This window comes from Lagenorhynchus albirostris, chromosome 5, assembly GCF_949774975.1.
Source record: "Lagenorhynchus albirostris chromosome 5, mLagAlb1.1, whole genome shotgun sequence".
Classification (NCBI taxonomy): Eukaryota; Metazoa; Chordata; class Mammalia; order Artiodactyla; family Delphinidae; genus Lagenorhynchus; species Lagenorhynchus albirostris.
In genome coordinates, this window is record NC_083099.1 from 10037292 (window position 1) to 10051995 (window position 14704).

Here is a 14704-nt window from a genome sequence, read left to right on the forward strand (position 1 = left end):
ATCTCGGCTCCAACACTTTAAGTAGCTACCTTGTCTTAGACAATATACACATGTAACTTTTCTAATCCTTAGTTTCGTTGATGAGGGCAATAATAGCATTGACTCTGTAGAGTTAAAGACATGTAGTGCTCATTATGAGTTCATGTTGGTGGCTGTGATGGTGATCATTGCTACAGTCAGTATTAAATATGTTGGAGCTGCCACAGAATTCAGGGGAAGGGGAGAATGGCACAGGGAGATCTGAAAACTGTTATAAATGTTCTGTGATCAAACCAATGCGACAGTAATGTGGGAACTGAGAAATAGATCAGTGGAACAAGCTAAGAACAGGTTCAGTTGTAAATGAGATCTTCATAGAAGATAGGACATTTTCTTTCAATGGGAAAAGGATATTGACGTGCTGTATTTGGCTTTCTATCTAAAAAAGATTAAATTATACCATTATTGGGAGAAGAAATTCCAGATGGAGTAAAAATATCATTATAAAAACTAAAATTACATAAAAATTCTGGAAAAAACATTTAGGAGAACTTTTTTTTTATAATCTCAGGGTAGGAAAGGTCTTCCCAAGCAAGACAGGCTATTCAGGTCAGATATAAAGTGCAAAGACCAAAAACAAACCAAAAAGGAGACTGGGAGAAAATAAATCTCAATCAGTATATCAGGATTTTTTGGAAGCAAATAACAGAAAATTCCATTCAGAATGACTTACAGTCTAAGGACGTTATTAACACACTTTGCAGGAAGTCTGGGGGCAGAATGTTTCCACAGCATTTGTTAGTTCAGTACCTCAGGCTCTTCACCAGTGATCCAGGTTTATTTCTGTTTTTCTCTTCTCCTCTTCTCATTGTGTTGGCTTTTGTCATCAAGCCTGTCTCCTCAGTGTGCCCTCTTCTCTTTCAAATATTTGGAAATATCTCACAGTAAAAGATTTGATGATAACAGATCAAGTCAGAATAAAATTATCCCAAGTTATACATTTGTTTCCTCTTTTTCTTTTGAGAAAGAAAAATCTAGATTCAGGAAATCTTATAATAATGGAAGCAAGTTCCATGGACAAGGAACCAAAACATCGTAACTGCACCGTCCACCGTTTGTGAGGCACGCAGCCCACTGCGTTTGTGAGGAAGCCTATAAACAGATCAGACTCTTGATCATTTAGACAAAGTCTATCAATTACTGAATAGGAAAGTATTATTAATTTACTCTTGTGTATCACTTTCTAAGATTTAAATTACTCCCTGTTAATGTTAAAAATTCTATAGATTCTTTACATAGGAATAATCCCTTGCTGTAAAAGGACTGAATATTTTAACCAGATCAAATTTAAGAAAAAACCTTAAGTTTCATCACAAGCTGCTAAAGCTATTATTTTGTACTAGGTGACACCCCGTTTAACATCGACCATATTGTTAATAGTTATGGGATTTTATTGAATTAATGAGACTGTTACCATGTAGTAGAATGTCTTGCTGAGTTAATTGAAACTGCAGAGATTATATAAATGGTATTAATGAACTTTGACTGCCTGATGCCTCAGCTTTAATAAAGACTGCTTGGTGGGCTAAATGAACACAGGCAGATAAAAGAACACGTTCAATTTTGTGAGCCTACAGGCTGTTGATGAGGAAAACTTTGTTACCTTTCTTTTCAACTGGCATGAGTTTGGAGTGCAGTGACTACTAAGGATCCAGCAGGGAAAAAGGCTGTAAGCAAGCAGAAACGCTAATGGTGTGGATGGACGCAAAATACACATCTTGGGAACGAAGAAGTGTACCGACAATACATTCTTTTTCATTATGCTTTGTCAGATTTACAGCATATTGAATTTATGATCATTCTTTCCAGATAGTTCCCTTTTCCTTTAAAGATGTCTGTTTGCTTGCCACTTGTAATTATTAATCAGGTTTTTACTAGTCTAGAATTGAGAGTAAAACAAGTAATCTCTTACAAGTCTATTCGAGAAAAATATCCCTAGTTTGGTTGGAAGTCAACACTGAATGTGTAAAAGATTGTCTTAATGGTATTCAGGGGACTCTTAATTTCCATTATGCAAAAAGCACTTATTTATTGATGGGAAATATTGAAATATAATTCAGGATGATTCTTTTCCATTTCTCATCTTATCGTAGTTCAGCTTTTACCCTTGTGTTGATAAGTGAAATATCTACCCCTCACTATATTGAGTGGAAGCTATTTCATTCATTCAGTCACTATGCAGTGAGCACCTTGTATGTGCCGAGCCTGTAGGAGGAGCTGGGTTTGTCTGTGTATGTATGTACATACGTATACATATATGTATCACTTGTCGCAGTTTATAACCTACAGTACTTCTGTGCTCATTTTATTATTGTGTGTCTTGCTGTTTAGACTGCAGGCTCCGTAATGGTCAGGAGTTTGCCCACTCCATTCACTTTTGTGTTACCAGAACGTCATAGGTAGTTAATAGATAATTTTTGGAATAAATGCAGGTGAATGATGCATGAGCAAAATCTGGAGAAAGGAGTGTCACAGAAACTAGAGGGAAGAGAATGTTCAGGGAAGGTGAGAAGATACATTTAGGCAAGAACCTTTTCGTATTAAACCAGCCTTAATTAGTTAGAAAGCATACTGCAGGGAAGAATTCTATTCAGAAGATCTCTGCCGCCACCACCATCACCACCAACACCCAAAGCCTAGTAAGAAACCTAATAAAAACTATGCAGTTCCACATATTTTTGGATTGGAAGATCTGGTGTTCTTAAAGAAGTCTGTTTTCTTCAAGTTAATTTTAATGCAATGGCAATAAAAATTGCAGTATTTTGTTTAGCATTTTATGTAACTAAATTACATTTTCATTTGGATGAAAAGATGTTAGAATAGGCAAGGTAATTTTGAGAAAAAGAATAGAAAATATGGGGAAATGGAGTATTTTACAGCTCAAGACATTACAGTAGTAAAGTTCCTGTTAAGAGTATATAAACCAATGGAATACCAGTAAAAACTCAGAAAAAATGAGAGCTAAATATTCAGCTTATGATAAAGATGGCATTTCAGAACTCTTGGGAGAAGACGGATTATTCAATAAATGGTGATTATTCAATAAGTTAGTTTAACACTTTGGGAAAGAAAAATACATATTATTCTTCAGGGCAAAATTAAATACCAGGTGGGTAAAGAATTAGCTGTAAAAAAGGAACCTGTACATTTAATCTAATCTCAATATGAGGAAGGTCTTTTTGCCATAAAAGCAAAATAAGAAATCATGAAAGATGATTTATTGATTTGACTGTTTTAAAGTATACAGCTTTACTATGACATAATCAAAATTAAAAGGCAAGTTATAAACATGGGAAAGTGTTTGTAACAAAAATAACTAAGGGTTAATTTCCTGAATTGCTGAAGAACTATTACAAATCATCAGGAGAAGGGAGACTCTTCATTAGGAGAAAATGGGCAATTCATTAAATAAAAATGACCACTGAAATGTTTGTCTTCAACCTCACTAGCATTTAAATAAGTTAAAACAACTATTTGACTGTAGAATTTGACAGGATTTTTAAAAAACACTACAAATAAAGATGAGGGTATGTGAAATGGTGATTTTTATGCCCTAAAGTGAGGGAATTATTTCTAAAGGGCAGGTTAATTGTATATATCAAATGTCTTATTAGCTCATTTACCCAGAAATTTTACTTCTTGGGACTTTATCCTAAGGAAATTATCAGAAATAAGCAAAAAAGATTACCGCAAAGATATCTATCACAGTTTTAATTTTTCTTCCTTTTCTCTTTTGGCCTTCCTTCCCTTCCTTCCTGCCTTCCCTCCTTCCTTTTTTTTTTTTTTTGTTTTTGTTTTTGTTTTAGATATTCTGTAGTTCTGTGCAGTAGGTAACTATTAACTTTCATGATTAAAATTATGTCACTTGGTCTTTGGAATAATTTGAAATTATTTTAGAAGAATAAACCCCTCATAATGATTTTAAAGCACATTAGCAACACTTAATTCCATTCTTTATGGGTGTGTACCAAGTTCTTCTAAGGAATAGTCTTTTCAAGATTTGTTTAGTAGGAGACGGTCACCTAAAAAGATTGAAGTGATGTGTGGTAATTTGTCCCAAATCACAAGTAAATTGTCAATGGATCATAAATAATTTTGTAAAAAGTGTAATTAAGTCCTTCTCATTCAAGGCTAGTGATAACTTATAAATGAACTCTGACAGAGTTTCCTTTTGTATTACTTTATGATAATAACTAGCGTCCTACGAACAGCACAGAGCTGCCAGACCGTGCAGAGGTCCGTGTGGCTGTCCTTCCATCACAGGAGATTTTCTCTAATCCCATCAGCAAAAACTCTCTCTTCTCTCGGCTTCAGTATTTTATTGTTATTTCCTGTAGAAGCGGGGTTTTGTCTTCTTTTTTTGTAAAAGATCATCGTAGGCAAAAGGAAAATAGTGACACACTTTAAGAGGCAGAAAATAGTACAATCTATTTTTAACTTGCGAAAATATGTTTTTGATGCCTAAGTAGGGAAAAAAATCTCAGCTAACAAGACGGGTCACTGATGTGGAATATCTTATTTCCTCACAAGAATGGATAAATAATGGATTTTTATAATACTCCTTTGAAAGGCAACTTAGTAACCAATATACCTTTTTGTTTCCTATGCCTATGTATGTAATCCACAGGTAAACACGATATAAGGAAAAAAAAAGTTGTATTGGTGAAATCACTAAATGAATTGAAAAGTAAACTTATCGTTGAAGTAGACAGGAAAGAAAATTATGGCCATCTTGGCTTAAACATGTTGAAAATCGTACTTTAAAAACTTCGTTTTCTCTCATACCTGCTAAAGGTTGTTTCTTTTATTATCCAGCATTTCCAGCTAGCTGACTTCAGCTCTTCCTAAATCTACAGACATCCTAATTTTGAGCCATTATATAATGAAAACATTGGATGTAATTTCCTTAGGTCTACAGTTCTTAGTTGCCCTTCTTACTGCAGATCTTTACACTGTAGCATATGATTATAATTTGCATAAATGAAATTCATATTTATGAGTACACATCCTGAAGCAACTGACAGGTGCAAGGTTGTCTACCATGCCGATTTATTGTTTGTTGTGTCATTTAAAAGAGAACTGCTCTCCATGTTTTAAAGAAGAATACCTGCTGTGGTAGAATTGGAGTCAAGTTCTAAAACTAAATAAAATCTCACTTTGTAGGTTTTTATGTTTATGCTCTTCTGTATAATACGAAAATGCCTGGGGCGGGGATCAGCTGCAGAGGCTTTTAGCTGAGCCCGTCTGTCCACCAGTGGAGTCCGGACATGCCCCCGTCCCTTTCTCTGGCTCTATTTCAGGGCATGCACGAGCTGTTGGCTCCAATGGTCTTCACCCTCCACTGTGACCACCAAGCCTTTCTTCATGCCAGTGAGTCTGCACAGCCAAGGCAAGTTTGTATATGAGCTCCATCTATTTTGTCAGCCCTGCTGTAATCCTTTTTTAACCTCAACACCTTTTCTATTGAAGGTATTTTGTAAATTGTGAACATTTGGTTGTGTTTCATGTGGCTGATGATTAATTTCACTTAATAACTGTAATCCCATTTCAGCTATGGGGCAAACTTGGAATTCTAAATATCTTTGCAAGTCTTAGAGCTGTACCAAAGGAAGACATGTAACTGATGGATCAAGAAGAGGAAATTTTTGTTGTAATGGCAAAGTGCTGATGATTGTTAATATTCATACGTTCTATCCTCCAGTGGCCCATTCTTTCACAGTAAGCTGTAAGAGAACCTTATGTGTGAGATATTTTGTCCTCACCAGACTCAGTTCAGCTCATAAATAGAACAGTCCCCCAAAGAACCCCAGTATAAAGAAACAAAATGACTTCTCATGTTTTTGAGATACAATTACTGAAGTTATTTGCTGAGATAATAAATTAGTGTATCTTGTATTTAACTTAGGCCGATTGTTAGAATTTATTTTCTAACTTAAGATACCCTAACTAGATGGGCCAGAGAGGCAGCCGGGAAGCATCTTGGGACTGGAGAGCTGAGGGATTATAAAACTTCCTCAGGAATATTCCACAGGCTAGCCTCTCTCTGTGCCGAAAACAACGGATTAACATATAATATTTCATGTGTTTATCTATATGATCTTTATTCATCAAATGTAGCCATCCATTTTGCTGAACATATATTAGGGCATTTGTCAAATCAACTTTTGTTTACTATATTGTAGATTAGTATCTTCTAGTTCCTTTGAGTTTTTCTAATTATACTAAATTTATTGGATCTGACTATAGTAACCATATCTTAGTTGCTGTTGCCTCAGTTATTCTGAAGTATGATAAGGTTGCAGTTAGTATTGGGATCCTGTTTTCATGCCAGTTTTATCTTTTTAAAAACACATATGCAGAATATACTCCATAGGAAAGTATACACGATTGCAAATTGCTTTTTTAAAAAATAGCTTTTAAATGAGTTCTACATGCTTCTTTAACTGTTTCAATCCTTTATAAAGTAAAAGCAGCACGAAAATAGATTTGGAAGAGGTGCTGTCACTGATTAATTGATGTTAAAACATAATAAAAATAGAAGCCATTGAAAGAAAATAAATTACTGTTTTAATATGGGATATTTGACCAGTAACTATATATTTTTTTGTTTCGTTTTGGACAAGTGATAGACTGTGGAATAATCAGTTGATTCTAGATCAGGCACATTCAAGGAATGTATTGTCACATTCAGTTTTGTTATTTGGAATAATTAGATAGTTGCCTCATTGTGGTACAGACAGGCAGCTGATTTGTTTTTGATCTTTATAGAAAGAAATGATTTCATTTGTTAATGGAGTTGCTCTTTTTATTGAAAAAAGGCTAACTCTTTTTCATTTACACACTATATGAAAGTTGGCTTATGAGTATAGAATAAGGCAACCTCTGCATCTCCTTCAATTAAAAAATTACGCATTCTGATTGATTGTATCGCTTTTTTAAGTGAGGAAATGAAAACTCTGTTGAACCCTGAGTATCTGGAACATGATGCCTAGTAAGTACAAAAACTTTCTGCTTTTATTTTTTTACGCCATTTTTACTTTAATGAAGATTTAACATTGGCGTTATATTATTTTTCTAATTTTTAGTGCAATGTTCTCACAACTTATGGAAACTGCTGAACCTTGGTTTTCTACTTTTGAGCATGATGGTCAAAAGGTAAATCTTACAGTACAGATCTTTTCAATATATTTGAGGGAACAAATGATTTTAGTAACAACATATAATCAGAATAAAAGCCATTATTATCACTATAAAAAAATGAAAATATGAAGATACCTGTGGAGTAAGTTTGAACTGGGGGTCTAAATCATATCTCTAATTGTTGACAGATTTACAAAGGTAATATAAAAATTTTCATATAAATAAATAGAAACTTTCTTTTATATGTGCGTATATTTTGCATGCAATATAATTTCATAAAAACTATTATAAACTTTGAATGAAAAGAGTATTTATCTACTTGATCTGTGCTGTCCTGGTGAGTTGATAGGCACAGAAGTATGTAGATAAACTCTGTGTCACATAGGTTGTTTTGCTTTTACTAATGCATCACTAAATTGAATTTATATGTTTAGCATCAATACCATTTATCCTTACTCTCTCTTACCCTTATTCTTTTTATTTTCCTAATAATTTTTATTGGAATATAGTTGATTGACAATGTTGTGTTAATTTCAGGTGTACAGCAAAGTGAATCAGTTATACGTATACATATATCCACTCTTTTTTAGATTCTTTTCCCATATAGGCCGTTACAGAGTATTGAGTAGAGTTCCCTGTGCTATACAGTAGGTCCTTATTAGTTATCTATTTCATGTATAGTAGTGTGATTTTGTCGATCCCAATCTCCCAATTTATCCCTACCCCCCCACACCTCCTGTAACCATAAGTTTGTTTTCTACATCTGTAACTCTATTTCTGTTTTGTAGATAAATTCATTTGTACCCTTTTTTAAGATTCTGCATATAAGTGATATCATATGATATTTTTCTTTCTCTCTCTTACTTCACTCATATGACAATGTCTAGGTCCAGTTTCATTCTTTTTTATGGCTGAGTAATATTCCATTGTGTATATGTACCACATCTTTATCCAGTCCTCTGTTGATGGACATGTAGGTTGCTTCCATGTCCTGGCTTTTGTAAATAGTGTTGCTGTGAACATTAGGGTGCATGTGTCTTTTTGAATTAGAGTTTTCTCTGGATATATGCGCAGGATTGGGATTGCTGGATCCCATGGTAATTCTATTTTTAGTTTTTTAAGGAACCTTCATACCGTTCTCCGTAGTGGCGGTACCAATTTACATTCCCACCAACAGGGTAGGAGGGTTCCCTCTTACCCTTATTCTTTAACTGTAATTTTTATTGTGAAATAATTACCATACTGTAACATTCACCTTTTTAAAGTGTACAATTTATTGGGTTTTAGTATATTCACAAGGTTGTGCAAATGTCCCCACCATCTAATTTCAAAGCATTTTCAACACCCTAAAAGGAAATCCTTTTAGTCCCATTAGCAGTCACTCCCCATTTCCCCCTCCCTAGAGCCTTGGGCATCACTAATCTACTTTCTGTTCCTTTGGACTTGCCTGTTCTGGACATTTCATATAAATGGAATCATACAATATGTGACCTTTTGTGACTGACTTTTTTCACTTAGCATAATGTTTTCACTGTTCATTCATGTTGTGGCATGTGTCAGTACTTCATCCCTTTTCAGGGCTAAATAATGTTTCGTTGCATAGATATATGCCACATTTTGTTTTTCCATGCCTCAGTTGGTGACATTTGGGTTCTTTTCACTTTTTGACTATTAATAATAATGTTGCAGGCTTCCCTGGTGGTGCAGTGGTTGAGAGTCCACCTGCCGATGCAGGGGACACGGGTTCGTGCCCCAGTCCGGGAAGATCCCACATGCTGCGGAGCGCTTAGGCCCGTGAGCCATGGCCGCTGAGCCTGCGCATCCAGAGCCTGTGCTCCGCAACGGGAGAGGCCACAACAGTGAGAGGCCTGCGTACCGCAAAACAAAACAAAACAAAAGAAAACAAAAACAAACAAACAAACAAAAAAGAATAATGTTGCTAAGAACATTTGTATACAAACTTTTATGTGAACATATGTTTTCAGTTCTGTTGGCATATCTCTAGGAGTGGTATTGCCGAATTAACTGTCATTTTAAACAACCATATATGCTAACTTAGAGATCATTTATTGGAAAAATTGCAAATTATTCTGGCAAGGGCTGTTGTTAAGAGTTTTTGGTATATTATTTTCTATATGACTAATTTATTTTATGTTAGTATAATTGAATGAGTTCTAGTTAGAAACCACGTATTATTCAGTCCCTTCACTCCGGCTCTTAGCAAATGAGATGGATAACTAATGCTTTTTATGCCTTTGGTCGAGGTCAGGGCGAACTACTGCCTGCAGGCCCATTTGGCCTGCCATCTGTTTTTGTAAGGCTTGTGAGTTAAAAATGGCTTTTACATTATTAAATGGTTGAAAAAAATATCAAAAGAGGAATAGTATTTGGTGACATGAAGATTATATAGAATGCAGATTTCCATGTCCATAAAAAAAGTTTGGTGGGGATACAGCCATGCCTACTTGTTTACTTACTGTCTTCGGCTGCTTTCTCGTTACAAAGGCAGAGCTGGGTGGTTGCAGCACAGACTGTATGACCTGGAAGGTCTCAAATGTTTACCATCTGGCTCTTTCCAGAGAAAGTTTGTCTACCCCGAGCTTAGGTGATAAAGTCTTACTCCAGCTGTATATCACCATGCTCCATTCCGTAAGGGTTGTTACAGGGGAAGTTTGCTGTAAGCATGTGTGATGAACAGTAGCTCTATATTCTCAGCAGGTGATCTGATGGAGTCATAGACTTATGTGAACATCAGATTTTGAGCAGAGTTTTTGAAGACATTTAATTAACAGGCCTCATGATCATTTTACGCAGTGGTCATTTTGTATTTTATAACTGATTCACAGCATCTGAGAAACGGAATGGTAAAAATGAGAGGGCTGCCAGTTTTTACTTTTACTTATTCATATTGCTTTCACCGAATCATGTCATGAGAATGGTAAGGCAACACAAAGACATTTATTTTATCAAAGAACACATAGATGTGACCTCTGAGAATTTATATTAATTATTTGTGTGTATCAGTGCATAATATATTCCTAAAAAGCGTATCTAGTGAATCCCTTTTTCATCCTCCCTTTTTGTTCTTTTTCATGATTCGATCATCTTTTTAAAAAGAAGTTCGAGAAATTAATGTATCACTCCATCGTGCAGGTCTTCTAGTTCGCCAGAAAATTCAGTGATATCACTGTGCATGCTGGCCAGTTTAGCGACGTACATTTTATAATAAGACTTTCTTGATGAAGGAAGCAGTGTGTTGGTTTACATAATGGTGTGAAATCATTATCTTGCTGCATTGCTCAGTCTGTGGCCTGGCAATGATCTGTAGAACACACTTTGCGTACCACTAATAAGTGGTTAGAAAAGTTTTCTAGTTTTATCGGTAGTTGTGGCTATCTCATTTGATCATATATGTTATATGCAAGTAGCATTCTTTATAATAAGAAATCCTGAAGATAAGGAAGTGTTTTACATTTACTCTATCTTCACTGTTTTTGATTTTTTACTGTTAGATAAGCTGTGTGCTGTTTAGCATTAAGTGATCAGAAACATTACTTTCAAGTTTTTTAAGTTTAAGAGATTTTACTATAAAGTATTCTGAGCTCAGGGGAAATCCTTTTAAGTTAAAGCATCCTATTATTTGAAGAGAGTACTAGATGTTACAAAATCAGAAAAAGGTGTTTTGGATGTACTATTTTTATAATAAATGAGCACAATATAGAGGTTTCCCTTTCTCCTGTCTATACAAATTAACAACAATGAATTGAGCCCTAAAGATTAATATGGTCATATGTCCTTTGGACCTAAATACTCTAGGGCAGACACTGTAGGAAGTCCAAAGGGCAGCTTTTCTTTTTTAAGACTTGAAATGATCCTGGACAGACAGATGGAGCCCCTTCTCCCTGGACTGACACAGGACCCTCCCGTCCTCTCTTCTGTGCTTTCTACCAGCCTGATTAGTCACAGCTCTCACGCAGAATTCAGAGCTTTTTTTCTGTGTAGTTCTTCCCTCCAAATGATGAGGGCAAGAGCTTACCTTTTTTATCTTTATGCCCCTGAATGCGGTCCAGTGACAAAAAGATGTTATTCCTTTCAGAGATCTCACAGTTTAGGAGGAAGACAAGTAGAAACACATACTGTGGGAGCGGAGAAGAGGATAATGAACTAGACCTGGCACTTGAGCCAAATCTTAAAATACACATGGGGGCTCCTCAGTGGGGAGGGGATATTTCAGGTAAAAGAATGGCATCCCCAGTATCTCTGGAAGCACAGTGAGAACAGAACTAGATGATGGAAAGCCTTGCCGACCTGGCTAAAGAATTCAAATTGTTTCGTTTTGTTTTTCCCAGAGTGAAAATAATGGGGAGCTATTAAAAATGTCTAAGGAGGGACTTCCCTGGTGGTCTAGTGGTTAATACTCCGCACTCCCACTGCAGGGGGCACGGGTTCAGTCCCTGGTCAGTTGGGGAACTAAGCGTGCTGTGTGGCGTGGCCAAAAAAAAAAAAAGTGTCTAAGGAGGGCAATCTGGCATAATCTAATACCTGCTTTAGGTAGATCACCAGGCATTTTGGAAGATGGATTTAAAGCAGACTAAATTGGGGGGGGCAGCAAGACGAGGAGCAAAGGAATGATTAGGGCCCCAAGTCAGGGCGTTGGCGCCGAAGAAGAGACATATACAAGAGTCCCCTGAGTGGTTCTGAGGAGCTACAATTGGCAAACCAGGTGTTCGTATTGGAGGATGGGTTGAGGTAGGCATGGGAGAGGATGAACATGTTTTTGAGCGGAAGGTGATGAGCTCAGTTGCAGGCCTGCTGAATTCGAGACCCTTCGGCAATCCAACATTCTTTGCCGACATTTGAGCGTGTGGGAAGCACTCCAGAGTTCTAGGTTACGAATACAGATTAGGAAGTCTTTGGAGAATGGGTTTTGGTTGAAGCACTGTGAATGACTGAGCTCACTCAGGGAACTGCATGTAAGTAGAGATTAAACTGAGACCAGAACTGTATGAAAAAGCAGCAGGTGTGAAACAGAAACAAGAATTTGAACTAGAGTGGACTGAGGATGAGTGATAGGCAGATAATCATGAGAGAAGATGCTATAAATCCCAGTATTGGAGAGAGGTAGAAACTGGGAACTGTACGTCAGAAGAAAGGTCAACCATGATATATTAGGGTATATCATCAGACTTGAGGGGGCAATTGACGTTTACATGAAAGCATCACAAGGAGTTACAGATCTTTCTTAATATTGGGTGGCAGGAATGGAAGTTGTACTGCCCACATAGATTTTTTTTTTTTTAAGTCAGCTACATTTTTGGTCTGAAGAATTTAAAAATCTTTCTACCGAGCTATTTAAATTGATCAAAAGAAAGTTAGAGGATGTCTTCTTTTCTAGTACTGGTTTGCTTTATTTCTTGACTTTTTTATAGTTTTGAGAGCTCAAAGTAAGACAGTTTTTTTTTTTTTTTTTTTTTTTTTTTGCGGTACGCGGGCCTCTCACCGCTGTGGCCTCTCCCGCTGCGGAGCACAGGCTCCGGATGCGCAGGCTCAGCGGCCATGGCTCACGGGCCCAGCCGCTCCATGTCATGTGGGATCTTCCCGGACCGGGGCACGAACCCGCATCCCCTGCATCGGCAGGCGGACTCTCAACCACTGCGCCACCAGGGAAGCCCAAGACAGTTTTCAATTACTTTTTTTCATGTTTAACTTTTATGCCACAAGAAATATATTTTCCTCAGAGTGTGCCATTTAGGTTCTATGGCCGCTGCTGAGACAAACTGGCCATGGACAGATAGACTAGTGGCCACCACTACCTCTAGCCAAAATTATCTTATAAGACTTAATGTCACCAGATAAAGTGGTCGAGGGAATACAAGTAGAAAATTTTTAGAAGATATTTCAAGGCCTTTATGGGCACAGTCATCTATGTGATGATCAGTTTATGATCCCATATTTTAAGCTTTTTTCCTGAGTTGGTTAAAGTAGTTGTTGGTTGTTCTCTAAACTTCCATTGATAAATACGTTCAAGAATGATGTCCATGTATTTGTTAACTTCGCATTGAAATAAGACATGTTCCATTTTTCCTGTGTTTAGGGGAAAGAAACCCTGATGACTCCTATCCCCTTTGCTAGACCACAGGATTTGGGGCCAACAGTTGCTATTGTTACTAAAGTCAACCAGATCCAGGATCATCTGCTAAAGAAGCATGATATTGAGCTTTACATGCACCTGAACAGACTAGAAATTGCACCACAGATATATGGGTTGTAAGTATTCAAGTTTAAATTTCAGCAACACCTAATTATGATTTATGGTGGTTTCTATATGTTTCAGATTCATAGAAGTAAGAGTAAGAGCTATGCCGGCTACGTTACATTTCATATCTCCTTTTGTGTTCTGTGTGCCAGCCTCTGTGCTCATTGCTTTCATATGTCCTATTTCATCTAACGTTACCCCTTCGTTACAGGGGAAGAAACTGAGGTTTACAATAAACTTACACTTATTGAACAGTGAAGTCATAATTCAAATCCAGGCTCTATAATCTGCAGAGCCAGTGTAAAATAAAAATGAATGGCCCTTTAAAAAAAAATTAGTGGGAATTTCAAGATGGCAACAGCAGATCATTAAACCAAGCATTCTGAGAAGTGCGGGGTCACACTGATTGTACACAGTGAAGCCAGCCCGGAACCCAAACTATCCTGTAAGATATTCATGTTCTTTCCATTTTATAGTGTGCTTATCTGCTCTACCCTCAGAAGTGCATTTCTAGAAGTAAGATGAATGTCCCTCACCGTGAAAATAATATATTAATCATCTTCAGCCAGGTGACTTCTGTAACATGCTACAGCAGAATATGGAGCCAGTTACCCTTAGATGTGTGTGTGTGTGTGTGTGTGTGTGTGTGTGTGTGTGTTTGTATGCATTCAGTGGCTTATAACATGAGTAGGCAAATTAGAAAGATAGCAACTTTAATAAATATGAATTAGTGTGTAGTGCTACAGACAACAAAAGGATCCTTTAAATAGAAACAATATGACATTTATGTCTGGTGCTGGGCAGTTCCCTGGTAGATATTTCCTGCAAATCCCATCTGTCCACTAGATAGAACGTGGAAAATTGAGAAGGTGTTACTGAGATATACATAGTAGATGCTCAATGAATATGAATTCATATTTCTGCTCTCCTGTTTTCATGATGCCTGTTTTCATTTCTGTGACGTAAGCTTGATTTCATCATTGAGAGCAGCTCTGTCATTTCCAATGGAAGTGAGAAAGTTCTGGGGAACGTGGGTCCTCGGCAGCATTGTGCGTTATTAATGAACTGGCATTTCTTACACTTCAACGTCTAGCTAATATATTTGTGATTATAGAGTAAAGGTTTATTTTAAAATACCTCGTGGCAAGGTCAGGAGGCAGATTCTATATTCCTCTCTACTCTGCACTCAAAGAATTGGTTTACTCAAATACAGAAATCCATTTTATAGCCTCAAGAATTTTTGCGAGTCTAGAAATTGCTCTTAAATAT

At 36.7% G+C, this 14704-nt stretch overlaps 1 protein-coding gene across 1 annotated transcript in view; it reads left to right on the top strand.

The window, feature by feature from the left end:
* The window catches only part of TBC1D5 (TBC1 domain family member 5), a 543452-nt gene that overhangs the window by 320485 nt on the left and 208263 nt on the right, over window positions 1–14704 (top strand). The window contains exons 11-14 of the mRNA XM_060149553.1: window positions 5340–5432; window positions 6984–7030; window positions 7125–7194; window positions 13274–13446. Of these exons, the coding sequence (XP_060005536.1) occupies window positions 5340–5432; window positions 6984–7030; window positions 7125–7194; window positions 13274–13446 (383 nt within the window). The remainder of the gene's footprint in view (window positions 1–5339; window positions 5433–6983; window positions 7031–7124; window positions 7195–13273; window positions 13447–14704) is intronic.